The sequence below is a fragment of the Gossypium hirsutum genome, chromosome A11 (assembly GCF_007990345.1).
Source record: "Gossypium hirsutum isolate 1008001.06 chromosome A11, Gossypium_hirsutum_v2.1, whole genome shotgun sequence".
NCBI lineage: Eukaryota > Viridiplantae > Streptophyta > Magnoliopsida > Malvales > Malvaceae > Gossypium > Gossypium hirsutum.
This window is the reverse complement of record NC_053434.1, coordinates 119,092,525-119,116,613: the sequence shown is the minus strand read 5'-3', so window position 1 is coordinate 119,116,613 and position 24,089 is coordinate 119,092,525. Positions and strand designations below refer to the sequence as shown.

General features: G+C 32.7%; 1 protein-coding gene across 1 annotated transcript in view; it reads right to left on the bottom strand.

The window, feature by feature from the left end:
- The window catches only part of LOC107954797 (L-type lectin-domain containing receptor kinase V.9-like), a 40,160-nt gene extending 18,428 nt beyond the window's left edge, over positions 1 to 21,732 (bottom strand). The window contains exons 1-3 of the mRNA XM_016890474.2: positions 21,634 to 21,732; positions 21,430 to 21,525; positions 3,151 to 4,757 (exon numbers count right to left, since the gene is read on the bottom strand). Coding sequence (XP_016745963.2) covers positions 3,151 to 4,757; positions 21,430 to 21,525; positions 21,634 to 21,732 — 1,802 coding nt within the window. The remainder of the gene's footprint in view (positions 1 to 3,150; positions 4,758 to 21,429; positions 21,526 to 21,633) is intronic.
- Positions 21,733 to 24,089: the final 2,357 nt, after the last annotated feature.

The window sequence follows — 24,089 nt, the reverse complement described above, 5'->3', positions numbered from 1 at the left end:
ATTTATTGAAATTAATTTAAAGACATGAATGAAAACAAATAAAAGTAAAAGAAAACTAAAATTGATGTTACACTATGGCATGAACTACTAATGCTAAACTCGGAACAAACAAATATTAATAAAAAGTTAAGAATATACGAAATAAATAGTATACAGAACATTAACAATATACATGCAATAGTAATAGTATAAAACAATAATAATGCATATGGTATTAAACATGATAGTAATAGCATTAAACACGAAATAAAATCATGAATATATGTGAACATATAATAATAATAAATGAAGTGACGTAAACATAATATTAAAAATACTAATAGTGCTATATATATATGTATATATTAAAGTATGTGTAATGATAAGAGTGAAAAGTGTATACATAGTAATACTAAAATACATACGTAATATATACCTACATAATATAAAATGAACATATGCAAGATACATTATAAATACTAATAACATAAAAATTATACACATTAACAATACTACACAAATATATAATAATAAATATAAGGATATAAATAATACTATTTATAAAAGTATATATATACATATAATAAAATACATATACTAATATTAATAATAAATATACTAGGAATAAAAATAAATAAAATAATAGTATATATATGATGTGGTATTAAAAAGATGTATATATATACATGTAATAGTGTTCAAGAAGATATGAAAAATAAAAATATACAAATAATATGGTATTAGAGGTGTATACATAACATATATAAAAATGCAATATTTAAAGATACATACACACAATATATAAAAATGTTAAAATAATGCTAAAAGACAACTCTTAATATTACTACATAACTACATACCTATATGTTAAAGATATATACACAAAATAGAACACATACTAACATTGATAAGAACATATACAATATATATTAGGAATATTAATAACATAGGAAATATATTTATATACTAATAATAATAATAATAAAAAGATGTATGTACACCAAATAATACATAATATTAAAATAATATAATAAATGGCAATAGTGGAAATAAGTATAATAATAAATAATACGAAAATGATACTATATAAATATATATATATATACGTATAATAAAATATATGTACTAAGATTAAAACTAAATATAAATAAAATAATGATATATACATAATATATATAGAAACATATACGGTATATATATATTAGAAATGATAATAATAAATAAAAAAAAACTATTAACATACTACATAAATATGTACACATATATATACGTATATTAACATTGAGTGAACATCAATACTAGTACCAATAATATGGATAATGAATATAATAATAGTAATAATATATATATATACTTATAATAGTAAAAACGAAATATTTAAAAATATAACTAGATATACAATGATAATAATAATGATAATATTAAAAGTATGCACATAATAGTGTTAAGAATACCTACATGATATAGTTATTAAAATATATACATACTATAATAAAATATATGAATGATATGATATATAAAAAAATATGCGTAATATAGAGTATAATATATATATTAAAAGAATGTATATGACATACGAATATATTAACAAAAGACAATAATATCAAAAACTATTAATAATACTATAATATACATAGGTATTAAGTAAAAAATAATAGTAATGAAATGCTAATAAATAAGTATAATAAAAATATTAAAGTAAAGTAATAAAAATGATGCTATACATGAATATATATTCGTTTACGTGTATAATAAAATGTACACTACTACATATAATAAATACAATAATAATAATAATAATAATACAGAGATTATAATTAATAATAATAGTAAATATCAGAAAATAATAATGAGTAATTTGAAAATAAAACAGCAAACTAACACAAAAAAGGACTAAATCGAAGGTAAAACAAAATTTAGGGGCGAATTCGAAATAAAAGCAAGAAAAAAGGCTTATTTGAACACGCGTGCAACAGTGGGGGGCCAAAACTGCAATTTTCTGAACTATTTTAAAACGCACAACAGCAAAGGGACTAAATCGAATCACGCAACAACTTTCAGGTCCAAATTAAATTAAATTAAAACTTGATTGTAAATTAATAAAAAAGCAGAAGGGCTAAATGCGCAATTAGCCCTTCCGTTAAAAAACACGCCGACCCTAGGCCGGACGGGTCGGGTCGGATCGGGTAAGGGCTTAAACGACGTCGTTTTGGGGCTTAAGTACAGCCTCCAAAACGACGACGTTTCGGAGGGCTATAAATAGGCCTATTTTCAGAAAAAAATCATTTGTGAGGGGAAAAAAGAAAAAAAAAAGAAAGAGAAGAAGAGAGAAAAAGAGAGAGGAGGGAGAGGGGAAGGATTCCGGCCAGCGGCCGGTCACCGTCCGGTCGTCGGACCGTCGCCAGCACCGGCGCCGGCCACCGTACACGGTGGCCGAAAATGCAAAAAGGTCAGTTTTTATTTATTTATTTTTTGTTATATTTTTTATATTATATCTTTGTATATTTGGTGTCTTTTTAACATATGTGTATGCAAAAACGAACCTAAAACAGTAACTAAAATTATAGAATCACCTTAGACTTTTCTCACTTTTGATTCTTCAATCTTTGGTATTCGAATTGCTTGGATGTTGTTCTTGTATTCAAATGCTGATTGGATTGCTTATTTTTGCTCTGGAATCGAATGTTATTCTTATTTCTTTTTGTTTTTTTAAACTGCCGAACCTTTTTTACAATTCTTGATTCGGGTTTTATAACCCTTTTTTCTCTATTTTCCTATTATTTTTGTCTTGTCTGCCTTACTGATTGCAGGGGATGGGCATGGGAGTTGACCGGTGGTGCAGGGAATGGTGCTGGTGTCAGAGGGCAGGTGGGCAAGTGGGGAGGCTAATTCGGCGTCGAATGCTAGGGTTAGGTATTTTCTGTTTTGGGTTTGAGGTTTCAAGTGGATTTAGGTAGTTGGGCTAATGGGTATTGGGCTGATGGTTGTAAATGTATTTGGGTTGAGGGTGGGTTAGATGGTTTAAGAGGTTTAATGTATTGGGTTTATTTGTTGGGTTAAAATTGGGTAGGTTAGTTGTAATGTATTCGGCTGATGGGTTATTTTTTTTAATTAGATAAATGGTATGTGTTATAGTCTGAACATGGGTGGTGAGATACAAGAGATAGGAGCCATGTAACTTCAAGCATGAATATTCCAAATGCATATATATCAGTGCTTGTGTTTGCTTTCCCGATTCTTGCGAGCTCAGGAGCCATGTAACCGAGCGTGCCTGCTACATGATAGGTTTGAGGATCATTTCCAAGGTCGCATTGCTTTGCCAGCCCGAAATCTCCTAGTCGAGCGTTCATGTCACTGTCTATCAGCACATTGGCAGGCTTGATATCTCTGTGAATGATGACTTGCACCCATTGCTGGTGCAGACAGAACAACGCGGAAGCTACGTCCTTGATGATCTTAAACCTTTGTGTCCAATTAAGGCTGCTATTAGGTTGGTGGTAAAGAAACTTGTCAAGGCTTCCATTAGGCATGTAGTCATAAACCAAAAGCAACTCCTGCTTGCGCCTGCAATAACCGAGAAGTCGAACCAAATTCGGATGCCTGAGGCGACCGATGGTTGCAATCTCAGCCACGAATTCTCTCATACCTTGCCTTGAATCATGAGAGATCCTTTTGACGGCAATTTGTATGTTGGAAGAGGGTAAAACACCCTTATACACCCTACCAAATCCACCTCTCCCTAGAACTTCCCTTTTTTTAAACCCCTTTGTTGCTTTGAATAGATCTTTATAAGAGAATCTATGAGGCCTGAACTGAACCTCCCAATCCTCGAGAATCTCCATGAATCTCTTCTTCCTTGAGATCAACACAAACCCGAAAACCAATACGAGGACTAAAGTGAGACCTGTGAAAGAAAAGGTGATAGCCAAAATCTTCTTCAGTTGCTTGATTCCTCCATTATCATGTCGTGGAATCTTTGGCAGGCGAGACAAGTCTAGCTCATCAGCTGAGCCATTCATCTTGAAACTCCAAGCCAATATGTAGTGCGAGGATGAAGTATCTGAAATAGAAACGGTGGACGACGAGAAGCTGACATACATAGAGTCATACATATAAGGAGACAAATCCTTTTTCAAGGATAAAAGTGGGGTTTTTGGCCTTGGTAGATTGATGGGATACAACGTAACATTGAGTTGCTTCTCAACCCCGTTGTATTCTATCCATATCTGCATTGGATCTCTGCTTACAAGGCTGACACTGATGAACTTACCTTCATCAGTGAAATACCCCGCAGAAGCAGATGCCACCGAGTTTACGCTATTGATATCGATGCCAACATGGTTGTCATCTGTGTCATTAACGTCAAGGCTGCAAGCTGTATCCAGTTCAACCGCAACAATATGATTTGAGCTGTCACCGTTATTTGTTCTATTGAAAAGACCAAGATACTGGCCTGGATAATACCCGGGAATTTCTTTGTTAGGCGAGACTACAAAGGCTATTCCATGGCCATGGAAGTGTCCCGGTATAATTGCAAAAATGAATGTGGTAGAAAAGGAGAAAACACTACCATTTTTGGAGTTCTTGAATTGGATTGGATTCTTGTAGAAGATGTGACCTGCTATTAGGCTTGTAGAGTTAGTCAGTTTAAACAGCCCATTAGAATCTACCCCTGCTCCTCCTTCTACATCCAAGTAACCATTGAAATTGAACCAACCCTGGTTGATATCTGAAGATGCAAGGTTTAGAAGGAAAAGTAGCAGCACAAGTATTGGAACCTACCATTGTTTGAAAAGTCAAATGGGGTGTTCACCGAAAGTAGAAAGTAATATTGGTTGGCAAGTTGGGTTAAAAGTTGGCATGGGATAATTGCAATTTTGGTCCCTAATTGTATAGGGACATTGCAAGTTGATCCTTGAACCTCAACTATAAATAGGCCTAACCATTGCTTACTTTCTTCATCCCATAATTGCCATTCTCTACTTAAGGCATTATTCTCTCTCTCTATTTGTAAATTTCACTTGTAATTTTTGGAGTGAAATATATTTGGTAGTGCCCGAGGACGTAGGCAAAATTTGCTGAACCTCGTTAAAATTCTGGTGTTCTTTATTATTTGTTTTGCATATTTTGTGAATGTGATTGTAGTGATTTATTGTGCTATTAAATTACGATAGAGGGATATTCTGGCTAGGAAAGACTTGGTATTTAAGTGATCTTCGTGATCTACCTCTCTTTCCTGGGAATTGAACTTAGTGTGATTTTTCAGTACAATAATTTTACTCTTTCACACGCTTCCGCGCAACAATTGGTACCAGAGCCAGGTTCGTACTTGGGGAATACGACCGTTTACGGTACTATTCATGTATACGGCACTATTCATGTATACAGTACTATTCACGTATACGGTACTGTTCACGTATACAGTAGTTGGGATTGAGGAGAAAAATGGCAGCAGCATCGTCATCAGCAAGGACTACTATGACAAATGCAAAATTTGGAGTAGAGAAATTTGACAGTACCAATAATTTTGGTATGTGGCAATGTGAGATCCTGGATGTCTTATGTCAGCAAGAGCTAGATATAGCCCTTGAAGAAAAACCTGACAAGTTGGATGACAAGGAGTGGGCCAAGATCAATAGACAGGCGTGTGGTACAATTCGCCTATGTTTGGCCAAAGAGCAGAAGTACTCTGTCATGAGGGAGACATCAGCGAAGAAGTTATAGGATACACTGGAAGAAAAGTTTCTAACGAAAAGTCTTGAAAATAGGCTTTATATGAAAAAGAAACTTTATCGATTCACGTATGCACCCGGTATGTCGATGAATGACCATGTGAACTTATTCAATAAAATTTTAGCAGACTTGCTAAATTTGGATGAGAAATTTGAAGATGAAGACAAGGCATTATTGTTGTTGAATTCCCTTCCTGATGAATATGATCATCTTACCACCACATTGCTCCATGGGAAGGACACGATCACACTTGATGCAGTCTGTAGTGCGTTGTATAGATTTGAGACTCGAAAGAAAGATAAAAGAGATCACAGAGATACAACCGCAGAAGTCTTAACAGTAAGAGGTCGTTCACACAGCAGCAAATCTGGTAGAAGGGGAAAGTCCAAAGGGAGACTCGCCAAAGATGAATGTGCCTTTTGCCGTGAAAAAGGGCATTGGAAAAAGAATTGTCCTAAGCTACAAAAGGGCAAGGCTATTTCTAATGCATGTGTAGCGGAGCATGATGAGGAGTCAGATTTTAGCTTGGTTGGCATGGCAATGGCATGTCAAACGGATGAGTGGATTTTAGATTCAGGATGTACTTACCATATGTGTCCTAATAAGGACTGGTTTTCTAGTCTTAAAGAGCTAGAAGGTGGAATTGTTCTTATGGGCAATGATAGTGCTTGTAAGACAATGGGAGTGGGTACAGTCCAATTGAAGAATCACGACGGCTCAATCCAAGTCTTGACAGATGTTCGCTACGTACCTAGCCTGAAGAAAAATCTTATCTCATTAGGGGCCCTAGAATCTAAAGGGCTCACAATCACTTTGAGAGATGGATTACTAAAAGTAGTAGCTGGGCAACTGACAGTGATGAAAGGCACAAGAAGAAATAACTTGTATTTTTAAATGGAAGTACAGTTATTGGATCAACATCAATAGTTTCTACAAAAGATGTAGATTCAGAGGCTACCAGATTATGGCATATGCGATTGGGACATGCTGGTGAAAAAGCTTTGCAGACATTGGTGAAGCAAGGCTTATTGAAAGGTGCAAATTCTTGCAAAATGGAATTCTGTGAACATTGTGTTCTGGGCAAGCAGAAGAGGGTAAAATTTGGTCCAGCAATTCACAATACGAAAGGAATTCTGTACTACGTTCACAGTGATGTGTGGGGACCTACCAAAGTAGCTTCTTTGGGAGGTATGCACTATTTTGTTACTTTTGTTGATGATTATTCAAGAAAAGTATGGGTGTATCTAATGAAAAGAAAAAGTGAAGTTTTGGATGCATTTCTGAAATGGAAGAAGATGGTGGAGACTCAGACTGGTCGAAAGGTCAAACGACTTCGATCAGATAATGGTACTGAGTACAAAAACGATCCATTTCTACAAGTATGCCAAGATGAGGGCATTGTACGACACTTCACTGTTCGGGATACACCACAGCAAAATGGGGTGGCAGAACGAATGAATCGAACTATACTGGAGAAAGTTCGATGTATGTTGTCCAATGCTGGATTGGGCAAAGAATTTTGGGCTGAGGCAGTTACATATGCGTGCCATCTAATTAACCGTTTGCCATCAGCTGCAATAAATGGAAAAACTCCTATGGAGATGTGGACTGGTAAATCTGCTACTGATTATGATTCTTTGCATGTATTTGGTTCCACTTCATATTATCATGTAAAAGAATCTAAGTTAGACCCAAGAGCAAAGAAAGCATTATTCTTGGGTATAACTGATGGAGTAAAAGGATATCGTCTCTGGTGTCCTGATACAAGGAAGATTGTTTTCAGTAGAGATGTGACTTTTGATGAATCAACCATGTTGAAGTACAATGATTCACAAAAGGATGACAAAACCAGTAGTACTTTGCAGCAGGTGGAGCTTGAAAAGGTTAACGATGATCCAGCTAATATTGAAGGGACAAATGATGAAGAGGTTCCTACCCAAGAACCTCTACAGCAACAAGATTCAATTGCATATAGAAGGCCAAGAAGAGAGATTCGTAAGCCTGCTCGCTTTGATGATATAGTGGCCTATGCACTTCCAATTACAGATGATGATGTTTCTTCTACTTACACAGAAGTAATAAGTAACCCTGATGGTGTAAAGTGGAAGCAAGCAATGAATGAATAAATACAGTCTCTTCATAAAAATAAGACCTGGGAGTTGGTGACACTACCCAAGGGAAAGAAGGCAATTGGATGCAAATGGGTATATGCAAAGAAGGAAGGATTTCCTGATAAAAATGAAATTCGATACAAGGCTAGATTAGTAGCAAAGGGTTACGCTCAGAAAGAAGGAATAGACTACAATGAAGTGTTTTCTCCAGTTGTGAAGCATTTGTCTATTCGGATTTTGCTAGCCTTGGTTGCGCAATATGATCTTGAACTAGTTCAGCTTGATGTGAAGACCGCGTTTTTACACGGTGATTTGGAAGAGGAAATCTATATGACTCAGCCAGATGGATTCAAGGTTGCTGGAAAAGAAAATTGGGTTTACAAACTGACAAAGTCGCTTTATGGATTGAAGCAATCTCCGAGGCAGTGGTACAAGCGATTTGATCAGTTCATGAAAGGGCAAAGGTACACAAGAAGTAAATTTGATCATTGCGTGTATTTTCAGAAGCTACAAGAAGGAACTTTCATATACTTGCTCTTATATGTTGATGATATGCTAATAGCATCTAAGAGCAAAGTTGAGATTGAAAGATTGAAGACTCAACTCAATTTCGAGTTTGAGATGAAAGATCTAGGAGAAGCTAAAAAGATTCTCGGCATGGAAATATGGAGAGATAGAGCTCATGATAGAGTTAGCTTGTCTCAGAAGCAGTATTTGAAAAAGGTACTACAGCAGTTTGGCATGAACGAGCAGACAAAACCTGTAAGTACCCCGTTAGCTTCTCATTTCAAGCTTTCTGCACAACTATCTCCTTCGACGAATACGAAACGAGAATACATGTTGCAAGTTCCGTATTCTAATGCAGTGGGTAGCTTGATGTATGCAATGGTGTGTACAAGACCCGACATTTCACAGGCAGTTAGTATAGTGAGCAGGTATATGCATAATCCTGGAAAAGGACATTGGCAAGCTGTGAAATGGATTCTACGGTATATTCAGAAGACCGTGGATGTTGGATTACTGTTCAAGCAGGATAATACACTTGGTAAAGGTGTTATTGGGTACGTTGATTCTGACTATGCCGGTGATTTGGACAAGCGAAGATCAACCACCGGTTATGTGTTTACATTTGCTGGAGGACCAATAAGTTGGAAGTCTACACTACAGTCTACAGTTGCATTGTCAACCACAGAAGCCGAGTACATGGCTGTAACAGAGGCTGTAAAGGAGGCTATTTGGTTACAAGGTATGGCTAAAACCTTGGGGTTGGTTCAGGAGCATATTAACGTGTATTGTGATAGTCAAAGTGCTATTCATTTAGCAAAGAATCAAGTCTATCATGCACGTACAAAACATATCGACGTACGATGCCATTTTGTGCGGGAAATTATTGAAGAGGGGAAAATTTGTCTTCAGAAGATCAAGACTGCAGATAATCCCGCAGATATGATGACCAAGGTGGTAACAGCAACCAAGTTCGAACATTGTTTGAACTTGATTAATATCCTGCAAGTTTAACAGTTAAAGAAGGCACTATCAAGTATTGTTGTCAAAAGCAGAAAGAATTGTGTGAAGATAAGATTATCGTAATCAAATCTTCAAGGTGGAGATTATTGGAACCCACCATTGTTTGAAAAGTCAAATGGGGTGTTCACCGAAAGTAGAAAGTAATATTGGTTGGCAAGTTGGGTTAAAAGTTGGCATGGGATAATTGCAATTTTGGTCCCTAATTGTATAGGGACATTGCAAGTTGATCCTTGAACCTCAACTATAAATAGGCCTAACCATTGCTTACTTTCTTCATCCCATAATTGCCATTCTCTACTTAAGGCATTATTCTCTCTCTCTATTTGTAAATTTCACTAGTAATTTTTGGAGTGAAATATATTTGGTAGTGCCCGAGGACGTAGGCAAAATTTGCTGAACCTCGTTAAAATTCTAGTGTTCTTTATTATTTGTTTTGCATATTTTGTGAATGTGATTGTAGTGATTTATTGTGCTATTAAATTACGATAGAGGGATATTCTGGCTAGGAAAGACTTGGTATTTAAGTGATCTTCGTGATCTACCTCTCTTTCCTGAGAATTGAACTTAGTGTGATTTTTCAGTACAATAATTTTACTCTTTCACACGCTTCCGCGCAACAACAAGCATGATCAAACAAGACATTATTACACACAAAATTACAGCAATAGTGATTATGGGCTCTAGTAAGTTTTATTGTGTACACAAGTTATTCTGCACCATCAGTCCAATATAAATACAAAGAAACCAAAACACCATTGTCTTAATCGATTTGATTAAGACCTCAAAGAAATTTCCGGGATTTTACCTGTCAGTAGAAGGAAATTGCTCTCCTTTTAAGACGATAAGATGAGATTATTTGGTAAACCTGATGATATCTTCTGATAATGAAACACTCTAAATTTCGTGACAATTCTTTACCTCTAATATATGTATTTAAAAAATTAATAAAAAAACTTAATGATTATAATTCTTGCTTTCCTTTCCTTTCAATAAAAAAACTTGAAACGCAATGAAACTTACCATTTCAATAAAAAAAATCATTTAATTCTTGCTTTCCTTCATCCTATTTAGATAATTAACTGTTTTTTCTACAAATTTAGTTAACACAATAAAAGATGACTTACAAAGAATGTTTAAGATATTAAGCTTGCAAAGAAATTGTCATATATGATAGTAACATATTTGACTTCTACTTACAACCATTACACTAATATTTAGTAAACACACTTTCAATCATGAGGCCAGCATTTCCACACTTAAAAATACATATATTAATTAATTGAATTTCATTTAATTTAAACCATTATTACTAAAACGTGATTAAAAATATACACCTCATCTTGTGATTCACTTGTATATCATATCATAAAAAAAGTTGACTAAAATTAAATATCATAATATAAAAACACTTATATAAATCTAAAGACTATTTACACTCAATCACTTCATTATTGTACACATTACTAATTAACATTACCTCCTTTTAATTAAATTCTAACCAAAGTATTTCACCCAATTACTTGCATTTGATTTAAGTGAAACCAAATTCAACTCATAATTGAAAAGGATATTGATCAAAAATCAATTTAAAGGTGAGAATTTATGATTTGACTGGTTTAATTATCGATTTAAATATAAAAATATTGACCTCAATATCACTAGAAGAAAAATTAACACATGTAAAAATTGGACCAACATTATTACATAATATATCGCCTTAAAATTATAGACTAAATTAAACTATTGTTATTTAAAAAACTTAAAATACTCAAAAAAAATATTGGTCTTAAATCCATTTAAAATTTTAATGATGAAATAGACAAAATATTTCACTTCATCACTTGTACCTTAATTAACTTGTCACGTCCGGTTAACATTACTAAATCGAAGAAATATAAGGATTTATTAACTTAAAATTATAAGGTTAAATTAAAGTTTAAAAGTTCACTTAAAATATGAAAGGAATGAGATAATAGCATAAGGCCCCAAAATCAGCTTGCCAAAATTAGAACTATTTAAAATATGGACCAAGCTTGAACTCCAATATTTAAAGTCGAAGTTTAGCTCAACCCTCTTTATACTTTTTGTAATATATTTTTATTTTTATTTTCACATATTATGTAATTTATATCACATAAAATAGAATATATAGTAATATAAATACTATGTAAATATTAAAAATATATATTAATTTGTTTATATTTTAGTTTTACTAAAAAAACTAAATTATTAATTTAAATTAAAACATTTTAATATATATATATATATATATATACTAGTCTCTAAACAAACTTGAATTAATTAGGTACAAATATAAAAAATTTAGATAAAAATTTAGTTCTATATTTAAGTCGAATTGAGATACGGAAGACAAAATATATTAATATTATGTATAAATTTCATCCAAACCAATTTCACTAGGTCTATAAACACTAAATTGAATAAATATTATTCCAAAAAAGTTATTTAATAATTATTGGGCTTCTAGTTACTGAAAAGCGAGCTCAATATTGGGTAATGGTATTTCTATTTCACTTCGGAAGTAGATTTTTATAAAAATAATCCTTAAAAATTAATTCATTATAAAAATGAGTTGGGAAAACAAATATATACGAATATGAGTTGTAGTATTTATCAGTACGACTTGACACACTAATCAAATTATTCGCATTTTTCCCCTAATCATCAGTGTTTAAAAAACAAAAAGAAATTTTTTTATGTCAACATTGTGTTAGATAATATTGTATGTATTTTTTAAAATATTATTAAAAATATGAATATTCACAATAAAAAAATATTTTTATAATGTATGTCACCGTTGTTTAGATAGTACCGGTTAAAACTTTTTTAAAAATATCTATATTTTCAAATACACAAAAAAAATGGAGAGAAATATCTTTTTATTGATGTTGGACATCATCTTAATTTTAATAAGTTGACAAAATAAAAAAACCTGCTATGAAAAGAAAATTTTATTGTCTTATCCAAGAGAATGGTTCCAAAGCATGCCTATTTACTTAGTTCTAACGGTTATTTTAATCAAATGTCCCTAAAAAATAATTATTTACGTAAATAATTTTAATTAAAAAAATAATTATTCAAATGATCTAAAATAAATAATAAAATTAAATTGGGGGTAATAAATTGTTGAGATCACCTATTTTTATGACATAATCATTACTTAATGATTGTGTCAAGTGTTAAAAAATATTTAAATACTGAGAATTAGATGGGTGGCACTCTTATATTTTTTTCACTCCGTATCATATTGGTATACGTTTATACTAATATTTGAAAAAATTATTTTTTCAGTGCTAGCACACTAAAGACTGGCGCCTCTTTATCAAATTAAAAAAAATATTTTTATTGAGTGTTAGCACATTAATAACCAACACCCCATTTATCTGATTAATTTTTTTTTGAGTGTTAACACACAAATGATCTATATTTTTTTAAAATTAAAAAAAAAGGAATTTTGAGTGCTGAAATACTAATTATCTACACACCAACACCAAATTTAAAAGAGAAGGTGCCGGCACTTAATGGCCAAATTGTGACCTTCTGAGCAGGTGCCGGCATTCACAAGCCGAATGTCAGGTTTTTACAACCATATTTAATTTTAAATTATAAAAGTTAGAAAGTTAAACAATGTTCTACTGGGATCCAAATAAACTGTTAGTTGCCAACGAAACCATTAATGGAGTAATAAAATTATAATTTATTAGTATCATAAATCAAAATACGATTTAAAATAAAGAGGCCTCAGTGGTCACGTGGATTTTGAGATTAATTTGGGTAAAATGAGTGTCGGCTATTAGTGTGTTAGCATTTCAAAAAGATAATTTTTTTTCAAATATTGGTATAAATATATATCAATATGATACGGGTGAAAAAAAATACAATGATATCGACCATCTAGTCCTCGACACCCAAAAATTTATTTTTTAACACCTAACACAATCATAAAGCAATGGTTGTGTCAGAAAAAATACTGTTGTCGGCCATTTAGTCTCTCTTACCCAATTTTACTGTTCATTTTAAGTGATTTAGGTAATATTTTTGAACCAGGGTCATTTGCATAAATAATTATTTTTTGTGTCATTTGGGTAAAATAGTCGAAACTCCACAATGCCAAATTCGAGAAAATGAGAAAGAAAGAAACAATTCAACATCCATTTATTTCGTTCATTTCTTCTGACTATTTTGCCCAACTAACCTCAAAGAAAATAAATATTTATAAAAATGAGCCTATTTGAAAAATTATGACATATATAACCTGAAATCTACAATGTCGGGCGGTGTCGGCCATCTCACCATTGGCACCACCTCCATCATTCCCTAATTATGCCTTAATGATTGCCCTATACAATAAAAAATGATATTTTTTTGTGTCAGCAGTGTAATGGCGAACATCCAAATGTATTTTTGTTTAAATACCTTCAAAAAATATAGGTATTCTACAATTTAAAAAGAAAAAGAAAAAAAATATTTTATCAGGTGTTAGTGTTGAAGTGGCTGACACCGGTTCAAAACTTAAAAAAAATGATTTTTTTTGTGTCGGTGTTGAAGTAGTTGGCACTGATTCAAAATAGAAAATACTGTAATACCCCATACCCGTACCTGAGACCGGGATAGGATACGAGGCATTACCGAAATTTTCAGAATAATTTCAATTAATTTATATTATTTAGTATTCATTTTCATGTTTCATGTAACATCCTTTTCATATATTCAATTCAAAATATTATATAAAATACGATACAATACTTAAATTTTCATATTTATATGCTCATTCAGGGTATCCGAACCTACCTGACTAAATTGCAGAAATACCAAGATTTAGGGGCATATTGGTAATTTACCATTTTCCCAAATTTCACCCAATCTTAAATTGATAATTTCATTCAATTTATTAATTTAGATAATAAAACAATTTACTCCCTTCAATTTAGTCATTTTTGACATTTTTACAAAATTGCCCCCTAAAGTTTTACTTTTATTCAATTTAGTCCATGAGCTTAAAACATGCAAATTAGCCATGCTAACTGAATATTCATATATATTTTTCCTCATCCTCCTCTCCATTCCACATCCTTAATGTATATAACATTCTTGTAAGTACGATTTCACAATTTACTTATGTATATTCAAAACTGTCCATTTGTGTCATAATCACTAAATTGTTTATATCTTAAGCTACAGAACTCGAAATTAAGATCCACAAATTTTCCCTGAAACTAGACTTACTTATCTTATTACCATAAAATTTTCAGAATTTTTGGTTCAGCCAATAAGTACAGTTTATTCTTTAAATTTTCCCCTGTTTTGCTGTCTGATAGTTCCTACCCTTCTTCACTAAGAATTAATTATCTCATCGTACGAGATTCGGATGATGTTCCCGCTTATTTCTATTGAAAATAAACTCTTTAATTATTTTAAAAATATAAATTTAATCCCTTAATTATTTTTCTTCAATTTTTTATGATTTTCCAAAGTCAAAATAGGGGAACCCGAAATCATTCTGACATTGTCTCACAAAACTTATTATATCTCATGATTTACAATTCCATTGCTTACACCGTTTCTTCTATAAGAAACTAGACTCAATAAGCTTTAATTTCATATTTTATTCATACTCTAATTAGATTTCTAAAATTTTTGGAGATTTTTCAAATTTAGACTATTGCTGCTGTCCAAAACTGTTTTAGTGCAAAATGTTGATTTTCATTTTGCCCCAAATTTCACAGTTCATACAATTCAGTCCTTATTTAATTAACCCCTCAATTAAACTAATTTTCTCAATTAATACTTTTCCTAGACATTATAAGTTATTTCATAACTATTGAAATTCAGAATTTCCACATAAAACTCTAACCTCAAACTCTTTTACAATTTAGGTCCCAAACATTCACTTTCTATTCAATTCTTTCAATAAAATCAGCATATAAACAATTTAAAGCTCTAATTCTATGTCAAATCATCATATACTTCCAGCACATATTCATATAAACTTTCAATTTCTTTCATAGAATCAAGAACTAATGAATTCAACAAATGGACCTAGTTGTAAAAGTCACAAAAACACAAAATTTCAAGAAATAATCAAGAATTGAACTTACTTGCAGTAAAAATATGAAAAACCAGCTTAAGGGAACTCTTCCATGGTGTTTTTTCTGATGAGAATGCAGAAAAATAAAGAGAAATCTAGATAATTCCACTTTAGTCCTAGCTTTATTAAGTAAATTTTGCAATTTTCCAATTTTGCCCTTAATTCCCCTTATTTTCTTGGTGATTTCATGCTCTTGCCGTCCAGCCCAAATAGACCTTGGGTCTATTTTCCTTTTAAACCCTCTTTCTTTTATCATTTAAGCTATTTAATCATTTCCCACAATTTTGCATTTGATACAATTTAGTCCTTTTTGTTCAATTAGCTATCAGTACTTTAAAATTTCTTGACGAAACTTTAATACTAACTTATTAGCACTCCATAAATATTTATAAAAATATTTATGGCTCGATTTAAAATTCTCGAGGTCTCTATACCTCGTTTTCAATTTTAATTATTTTAATATATATATATATTTTTAGTATATTTCACTATTTCAAAATTTTTCCTAACTTCACATTTAACTTATACTCACTAAATTAATAATATTTCCTACTAATTTGTCGGATTTAGTGATCTCGAATCACTGTTCCGACACTACTGAAAATTAGGCTGTTACAACTCTCCCCCCTTTAGGGATTTTCGTCCCCGAAAATCTTACCAGAAGAAGTTGCTTTCAACACTCATAAAACACCTTTACTAACTTCTCAGAATCACAATTTGATTTAACCTCGAATATCTTTTTCCATTCACCTTTGAACTCTAGAACACAATGTTGGAATATACTGTCAAAATTCTAAATTACCCTATCAGGGATACATATATTCAGCTGATCTGTCAAATGAAAACTCTGTACCTACTGAAATGATCATACAGATCTTTCTTTGTCAAATGAACAACCATAAACTAAATAACATTTTCTTTTCTGATGTTAATGACAATCCCAATTCGAAATCTATAGTCATTCTATCTCATAACACACTAGTATTATCATTGACTGCAATAATCCTAAATGTTCTTAATGTTCGGCTTACTTGCTAACAAATAGGCATCTGAACATGAACTCAAAGATATTATGTAACGCTCGTGCAATCACTAGTACATCTAACTCACAAGAAGATAATAAAGATCTTGATAATTTCTCAAAGAAAGCCAAAAGAAAAACACTGTTTACCGACTCTAGACTTCCATCATAACAGAGATAATATATTTCCTGCATGTATAAAACAAAATCATAATCAGTAGAAACATAAGAATAGTCTCACATAAATTTTTACCATTAACTTCATTTCCAACATATTAAAATAGAATTCCAAGAAGATGAAGAAATGACAATCATAAACCGACCAGACCAATAGGGCTTTCGTCTAACATCATAATTAACTAGCATTCTCAAAACATCAGAACTCCACCAGAGACTGAATAACCACACACATATCTCTGAGGATAAAAGAATATATAGAATACCCAGAAAAGATGATCATATTCGTTTCAACTGTAACTATCACACACAGACATCTTTACTACTCAATTATCATTTTTTTTACTAATTCTGTCATCATGAACCCCGCATCATTCCATTCACTAACGAAAACCAATTCGGGAAAAATTTCAGCAAACACATACTTCAGACATCGTATCTGAATAAGTCGACTAGCCGAGGTTAACTTTTTCTTTAACCGTGACATTACGTAATCTGAATGATCTTTAGAATAATCTGATATCTTTTTTTTTCAAAATTGTATTCACTTGTCAAACTATTTTCAACTTCGTCTGCATTATTAATTATTCCATTACTGTACTCATTAGTTTCACATTTGTGAACTTATTCAACATTTTTTTTGTAAATTTTCATTATAAAATACTACATTGGTAAGAGGGTGAGGTCGTAAAGCCTCTAACTGAGTTCTCATAAATTCAAACATATAACTTAGTGTTTATCATCAACATCATATCTTCACAATTACATAATTCACTTCAAGCAAATTAACATACATGATTATGTTACACGAACTTTTCAATTATTCATTTCAAACTAGTGTACTTAAACATACATTCCATGAATTTTGAGTAAATTTACTCATAGCATTTACTTAACCAAACAAGTCAGACACATAATATCATATGAATGCCACACAAACATAGATAAGTTTATCACAATATAAACTTTCATTTCATTCACGTTTCATCATTTCTCAACTTTTGATTATCTCATTTCATACATTATCACATACATATCATGAACTTCTATTCTTACATTTCTAAGTTCCTTCTCATCATAAACGCATTTCAAATATCTCAATATCACTAACTCATACTTCTCTTACCATATACATAATTTAAATTTAACATTTAATAATAAATAATTTGAATTATAGTAATACAATCGTACGTTGAGTATGTTTGTACTCAGTGGTTTTACCATAATTCAAATTATAAATACTATAATAAATAATAGACATCAAACATGTAACAATATAAGTCATATGTGTTAATTATGCTTTAATTTCATATCTCGGCAATAGTCTTTCATCAAATGGCATCATATATCATCTATATTATCTTTAATCAATTCATGAACCTTTGGTTCAAGCTTTCAATCTCATATCTCTATTTCAATTCACAATTCACATTTCTTTTCATAATTCCACTTTTTCACACTTTCAATAGTTTAATCGATCAAATTCATTCGATTTTCTCATTTCATTTATTCAACCCTATTAACATAACTTGGACTCAGACGGATACACGGATCCAACCAAACACACCAGTAAGGCACATTGTGCCTAAAACGGTACATAGTACCTGATCAGAATACGACACATAAGTGCCTGAAACGACACACGAGGTGCCTGCTGTGACATACAAGGTGCCTAAAATACGACACATAAAGTGCCTGATCAGTAAAGCCGACAAATCCCGTACACTTCCAGTTCCTATGGCATGTCAATTATATTCGACTAGTCTGACAAGTTAATAGGGAATTCAATTCTCATTTCAATTTCACTTAATATTCATATTTACCCCTATTAACAAGACTCGGACTTTGGCGGATACACGGATTCCATCCAAACACACCAAAATGTCCAACCAAAACACACCAGTATAATCCTCCAAAACACACCAGTATCATATAATCCTCCCAAACACACTAGAATATCCAACCCAAACACACCCGGAATATTATAAATCCTCCATAACACACCAGTATATCATATCCTCCCAAACACACCAATAAGGCATTAAATGTCTCTTCGGATAAACCGAAGTATATAATAACATAACCATCTTCTCGGCCGAACTACAAATCTCCTCATCACATCACAAACCCAATGGCATGCCATTTGTATCCAATCTGGTCCGATACTGTTAATAGGGTATTTGATTCACTTTCCAGTTTCCAATCAATATACATTTCAATTAATCACATATTCATATCAATTTCGTCACATTCCCAATCAATAAAATTTTCAAATATAACATATATCCAAAATTCTATTTCCACATCAATCACATATATCCATACAAATTCAATTCAATATTAATACTTACCTTAAAATTTTACTTACTATACACATAAATTTAAATATAACATTTATTCATACCTTTATGAGTTCCGACTCATCATAATCTACTTTTGCTCATATATTTGAGTATCGCTTTCAACATTATCGTAATTAGCTCGGTTGGGAAAGTATCTCTATCTTTAAGTAAAATAAATCTCATCAGAGTTGGAAGATATTACATTATCGTATCACAAGTTACATAATGGCATGTATTTCTAGACTTCACATATGCTACGTTCGGTCCGAGAACCGACTAAACCTTAGCTCTGATACCATTAAATGTAATACCCCATACCCGTACCTGAGACCGGGATAGGATACGAGGCATTACCGAAATTTTTAGAATAATTTCAATTAATTTATATTATTTAGTATTCATTTTCATGTTTCATGTAACATCCTTTTCATATATTCAATTCAAAATATCATATAAAATACGATACAATACTTAAGTTTTCATATTTACATGCTCATTCAGGGTATCCGAACCTACCTGACTAAATTGCAGAAATACCAAGATTTAGGGGCATATTGGTAATTTACCATTTTCCCAAATTTCACCCAATCTTAAATTGATAATTTCATTCAATTTATTAATTTAGATAATAAAACAATTTATTCCCTTCAATTTAGTCATTTTTGACATTTTTACAAAATTGCCCCCTAAAGTTTTACTTTTATTCAATTTAGTCCATGAGCTTAAAACATGCAAATTAGCCATGCTAACTGAATATTCATATATATTTTTCCTCATCCTCCTCTCCATTCCACACCCTTAATGTATATAACATTCTTGTAAGTACGATTTCACAATTTACTTATGTATATTCAAAACTGTCCATTTGTGTCATAGTCACTAAATTATTTATATCTTAAGCTACAGAACTCGAAATTAAGATCCACAAATTTTACCTGAAACTAGACTTACTTATCTTATTACCATAAAATTTTCAGAATTTTTGGTTCAGCCAATAAGTACAGTTTATTCTTTAAAATTTCCCCTGTTCTGCTGTCTGATAGTTCCGACCCTTCTTCACTAAGAATTAATTATCTCATCGTACGAGTTTCGGATGATGTTCCCGCTTATTTCTATTGAAAATAGACTCTTTAAGTATTTTAAAAATATAAATTTAATCCCTTAATTATTTTTCTTCAATTTTTGATGATTTTCCAAAGTCAAAACAGGGGAACCCGAAATCATTCTAACATTGTCTCACAAAACTTATTATATCTCATGATTTACAATTCCATTGCTTACACCGTTTCTTCTATAAGAAACTAGACTCAATAAGCTTTAATTTCATATTTTATTCATACTCTAATTAGATTTCTAAAATTTTTGGATATTTTTCAAATTTAGACTATTGCTGCTGTCCAAAACTGTTTTAGTGCAAAATGTTGATTTTCATTTTGCCCCAAATTTCACAGTTCATACAATTCAGTCCTTACTTAATTAACCCATCAATTAAACTAATTTTCTCAATTAATACTTTTCTTAGACATTATAAGTTATTTCATAACTATTGAAATTCAGAATTTCCACATAAAACTCTAACCTCAAACTCTTTTACAATTTAGGTCCTAAACATTCACTTTCTATTCAATTCTTTCAATAAAATCAGCATATAAACAATTTAAAGCTCTAATTCTATGTCAAATCATCATATACTTCCAGCACATATTCATAGAAACTTTCAATTTCTTTCATAGAATCAAGAACTAATGAATTCAACAAATGGACCTAGTTGTAAAAGTCACAAAAGCACAAAATTTCAAGAAATAATCAAGAATTGAACTTACTTGCAGTAAAAATATGAAAAACCAGCTTAAGGGAACTCTTCCATGGTGCTTTTGCTGATGAGAATGCAGAAAAATAAAGAGAAATCTAGATAATTCCACTTTAGTCCTAGCTTTATTAAGTAAATTTTGCAATTTTCCAATTTTGCCCTTAATTCCCCTTATTTTCTTGGTGATTTCATGCTCTTGCCGTCCAGCCCAAATAGAACTTGGGTCTATTTGCCTTTTAAACCCTCTTTCTTTTATCATTTAAGCTATTTAATCATTTCCCACAATTTTGCATTTGATACAATTTAGTCCTTTTTGTTCAATTAGCTATTAGTACTTTAAAATTTCTTGACGAAACTTTAATACTAACTTATTAACACTCCATAAATATTTATAAAAATATTTATGGCTCGATTTAAAATTCCCGAGGTCTCGATACCTCGTTTTCAATTTTAATTATTTTAATATATATATTTTAGTATATTTCACTATTTCAAAATTTTTCCTAACTTCACATTTAACTTATACTCACTAAATTAATAATATTTCCTACTAATTTGTCGGATTTAGTGATCTCGAATCACTGTTCCGACACCACTGAAAATTAGGCTGTTACAAATACCTTGTTTGTTGAAGGATCTAAGATCCTATAACCCTTTTTAACTGTGCTGTAGCCTACCAGAATACCAGGTTGAGCCTTCTTGGACAACTTGTCCCTCTTTACAGTTGGGACAAGTGCATAGCATATGCAGCCAAAGACTTTCAGATGAGCTAGTGATGGCTTGAACCCAAACTAGGCTTCAAATAGAGTTTTGTGACTCAATGCCTTGGTTGGGAGCTTGTTTTGAATGTAAACAGCAGTGTTAACTGCCTCAGGCCACAAGGTTTTGGGAAAATTCTTCTCGAACATCAAGCACCTGGCCATATCCATCAAGCTTCTATTCTTTCTTTCACTGACTCCATTTTGCTGAGGAGTATAGGTGTTGGTGAGCTAATGTTTGATACCTGCCTTATCACAAAAGGCTTGAAACTGAGCTGAAGTATAACGCCTTATCACAAAAGGCTTGAAACTGAGCTGAAGTATACTCTGTTCCATTGTCAGACCTTAAAGACTTTAGTTTGCAACCTGTCTCAGTCTCTGCAGCAGCCTTGAATTTCCAAAACACAAAGGCCACCTCTAATTTGTGCTTCAAGAAGTAAATCTAGAAAAATCTTGAATGATCATCAATAAATAGAATGAAATACCTGCTTCCATTTAGTGACTGAGTCTTCATGGGCGACACACATCAATGTGCACAAGCTGTAATCTTTCTGAGGCTCTCCAGGCTTTGTTTGAAGGAAATGGCAGTCTGGCCTGCTTTCCTAGTTGACATACTTCACAAACCTCCTCTTTCTCAACTGAGTTAGTGAAGTTTTCAACCAAATCCTCCCTGACCATCTGATCCATTGATCTGAAGTTGACATGGCCAAGTCTTTGATGCCATAGCTTGGATTCATCTAAAGAAACAGTGTAGGCACTATCTAAACCTTTGCTCCAGTCCACAACAAAGCTTTTGTCTGTCATGGCTACTGTCATGAGCTTAGATCCACTTGGATCATTGATTTGGCACTCATTTCCCTTGAACACCACAATATAGCCCTTTTCAAGCAACTAAGCTATGCTAAGCAGGTTTCTGTCAATCTTAGGTACCAATAGAACATTTGAAATGAGCTTGTTACTTATGGGAGTCCTTATCAGGACATCTCCCTTGCCTTCTGCCTTAATGAAATGACCATTCCCAACTTTTACCTTGGTTTTATAGCTTCTGTCTAATGACTTGAAGATGACAGCATCTGGTGTCATGTGGTTGGTGCAACCACTGTCTAGGAGCCATCCATTTGAGACTTTCACTTGTACAGTTAAGCAAGGAACTGCAAAGACCTGCTCCTCATGGTCACTGCTTTCTTCAGCTATTTGAGCTTCAGCCTTTGGCTGTTGTGGTTGACCTTGCTTTGGTCTGCCCTTGGTTTTGCAAACCTTTTCAACATGGCCCATCTTTTTGCAGTATTGGCACTGCACATCTGGCCTAAACCAGCAGTTGGCCTCTAGATGACCAGGCCTCTTACAATGCTTGCGGGTCGATCCCATCTTTTTGGAGCATCTGACTTAGGCTTGTCTCTTCAATTCTTCTTGCCTTTGTAGGCAGTGGTGCTTGAGGCAGGTTTGGTTTTGGCTTGGAAGGCACCTTCTTGGTGTTCCTCTAGTCTGTTGACCCTTCTTTGCTCTTGTGCATAAAGAGTATTGATCAGCTCTATCAGTGAGATGCTGGTTAGGTCCCTTGAGTCTTCGAGGGAAGAAATTTTTGCCTCATACCTCTCAGGTAAGGTTGAGATCACCTTCTCCACTATCCTTGCTTCACTAAAGTGCTCTCCAATGAGCCTTATGCTATTTACCATAGCCATAATTCTCTCTGAATACTGCTTAACAATTTCTTCCTCTTTCATTTTCAAATTTTCGAAATCCTTTCTCAGGTTTAGAAGCTATTGCTGCCTTGTCCTTTCTGTCCCTTGAAACTCTTCCTTCAATCTATCCTAGGCCTGTTTTGGTGTCTCACATGCCATAATCCTTATAAAAATCACATCTGAGACACAATTCTGAACGCAAGACATGGCTTTGTGCCTTTTGGTCCTTTCATCAGCATGTTGCTTGATCTGAGCCACTGTTGGGTTGGCTCGAAGTGGTGCTGGTTCAGCATCTGAGTTGACCACCTCCCATAGGTCGAATGCCTGCAGCTAAGTCTTCATTTTGACCACCCATATGTGATAGCCCTCACCATTGAAGACTGGTGGTGCAGCTGGTGAAAAGCCTGATGAAGCCATTTGTTTTGAAGCTTAACTAGAACAGGTCCACAGAGATTACAGCTCTAGATACCAATTGTTGGTGTTAAGAACAAAAGAGCAACTAAGGTTCAGCAAAAACTTAAGCAGTAAGGCTCGATACTTGCTGAAGAAACAAGCAGAGTTCAAGAACAGAAAAAATAAAAGCAAAGAAAAGATGGGAAGTTATTTTGAATGAAAAGATGATGATTTTTCCTTAAGATTAAACAATGGCTTAATGCCAATACATAAAACCAAGCATTTAGCTTGTTAAAATCAGTATAAGGTCAACTAATCTATACCAACTACGACTAATACATTGGAACTTGGAAAACTAAGCTTGTACACATGAACAAAGCTGGTTAACATCTCAAACACTTTACAAATACGTCAAACTTCTACCTAACATTGTTCAAAATGAACTAA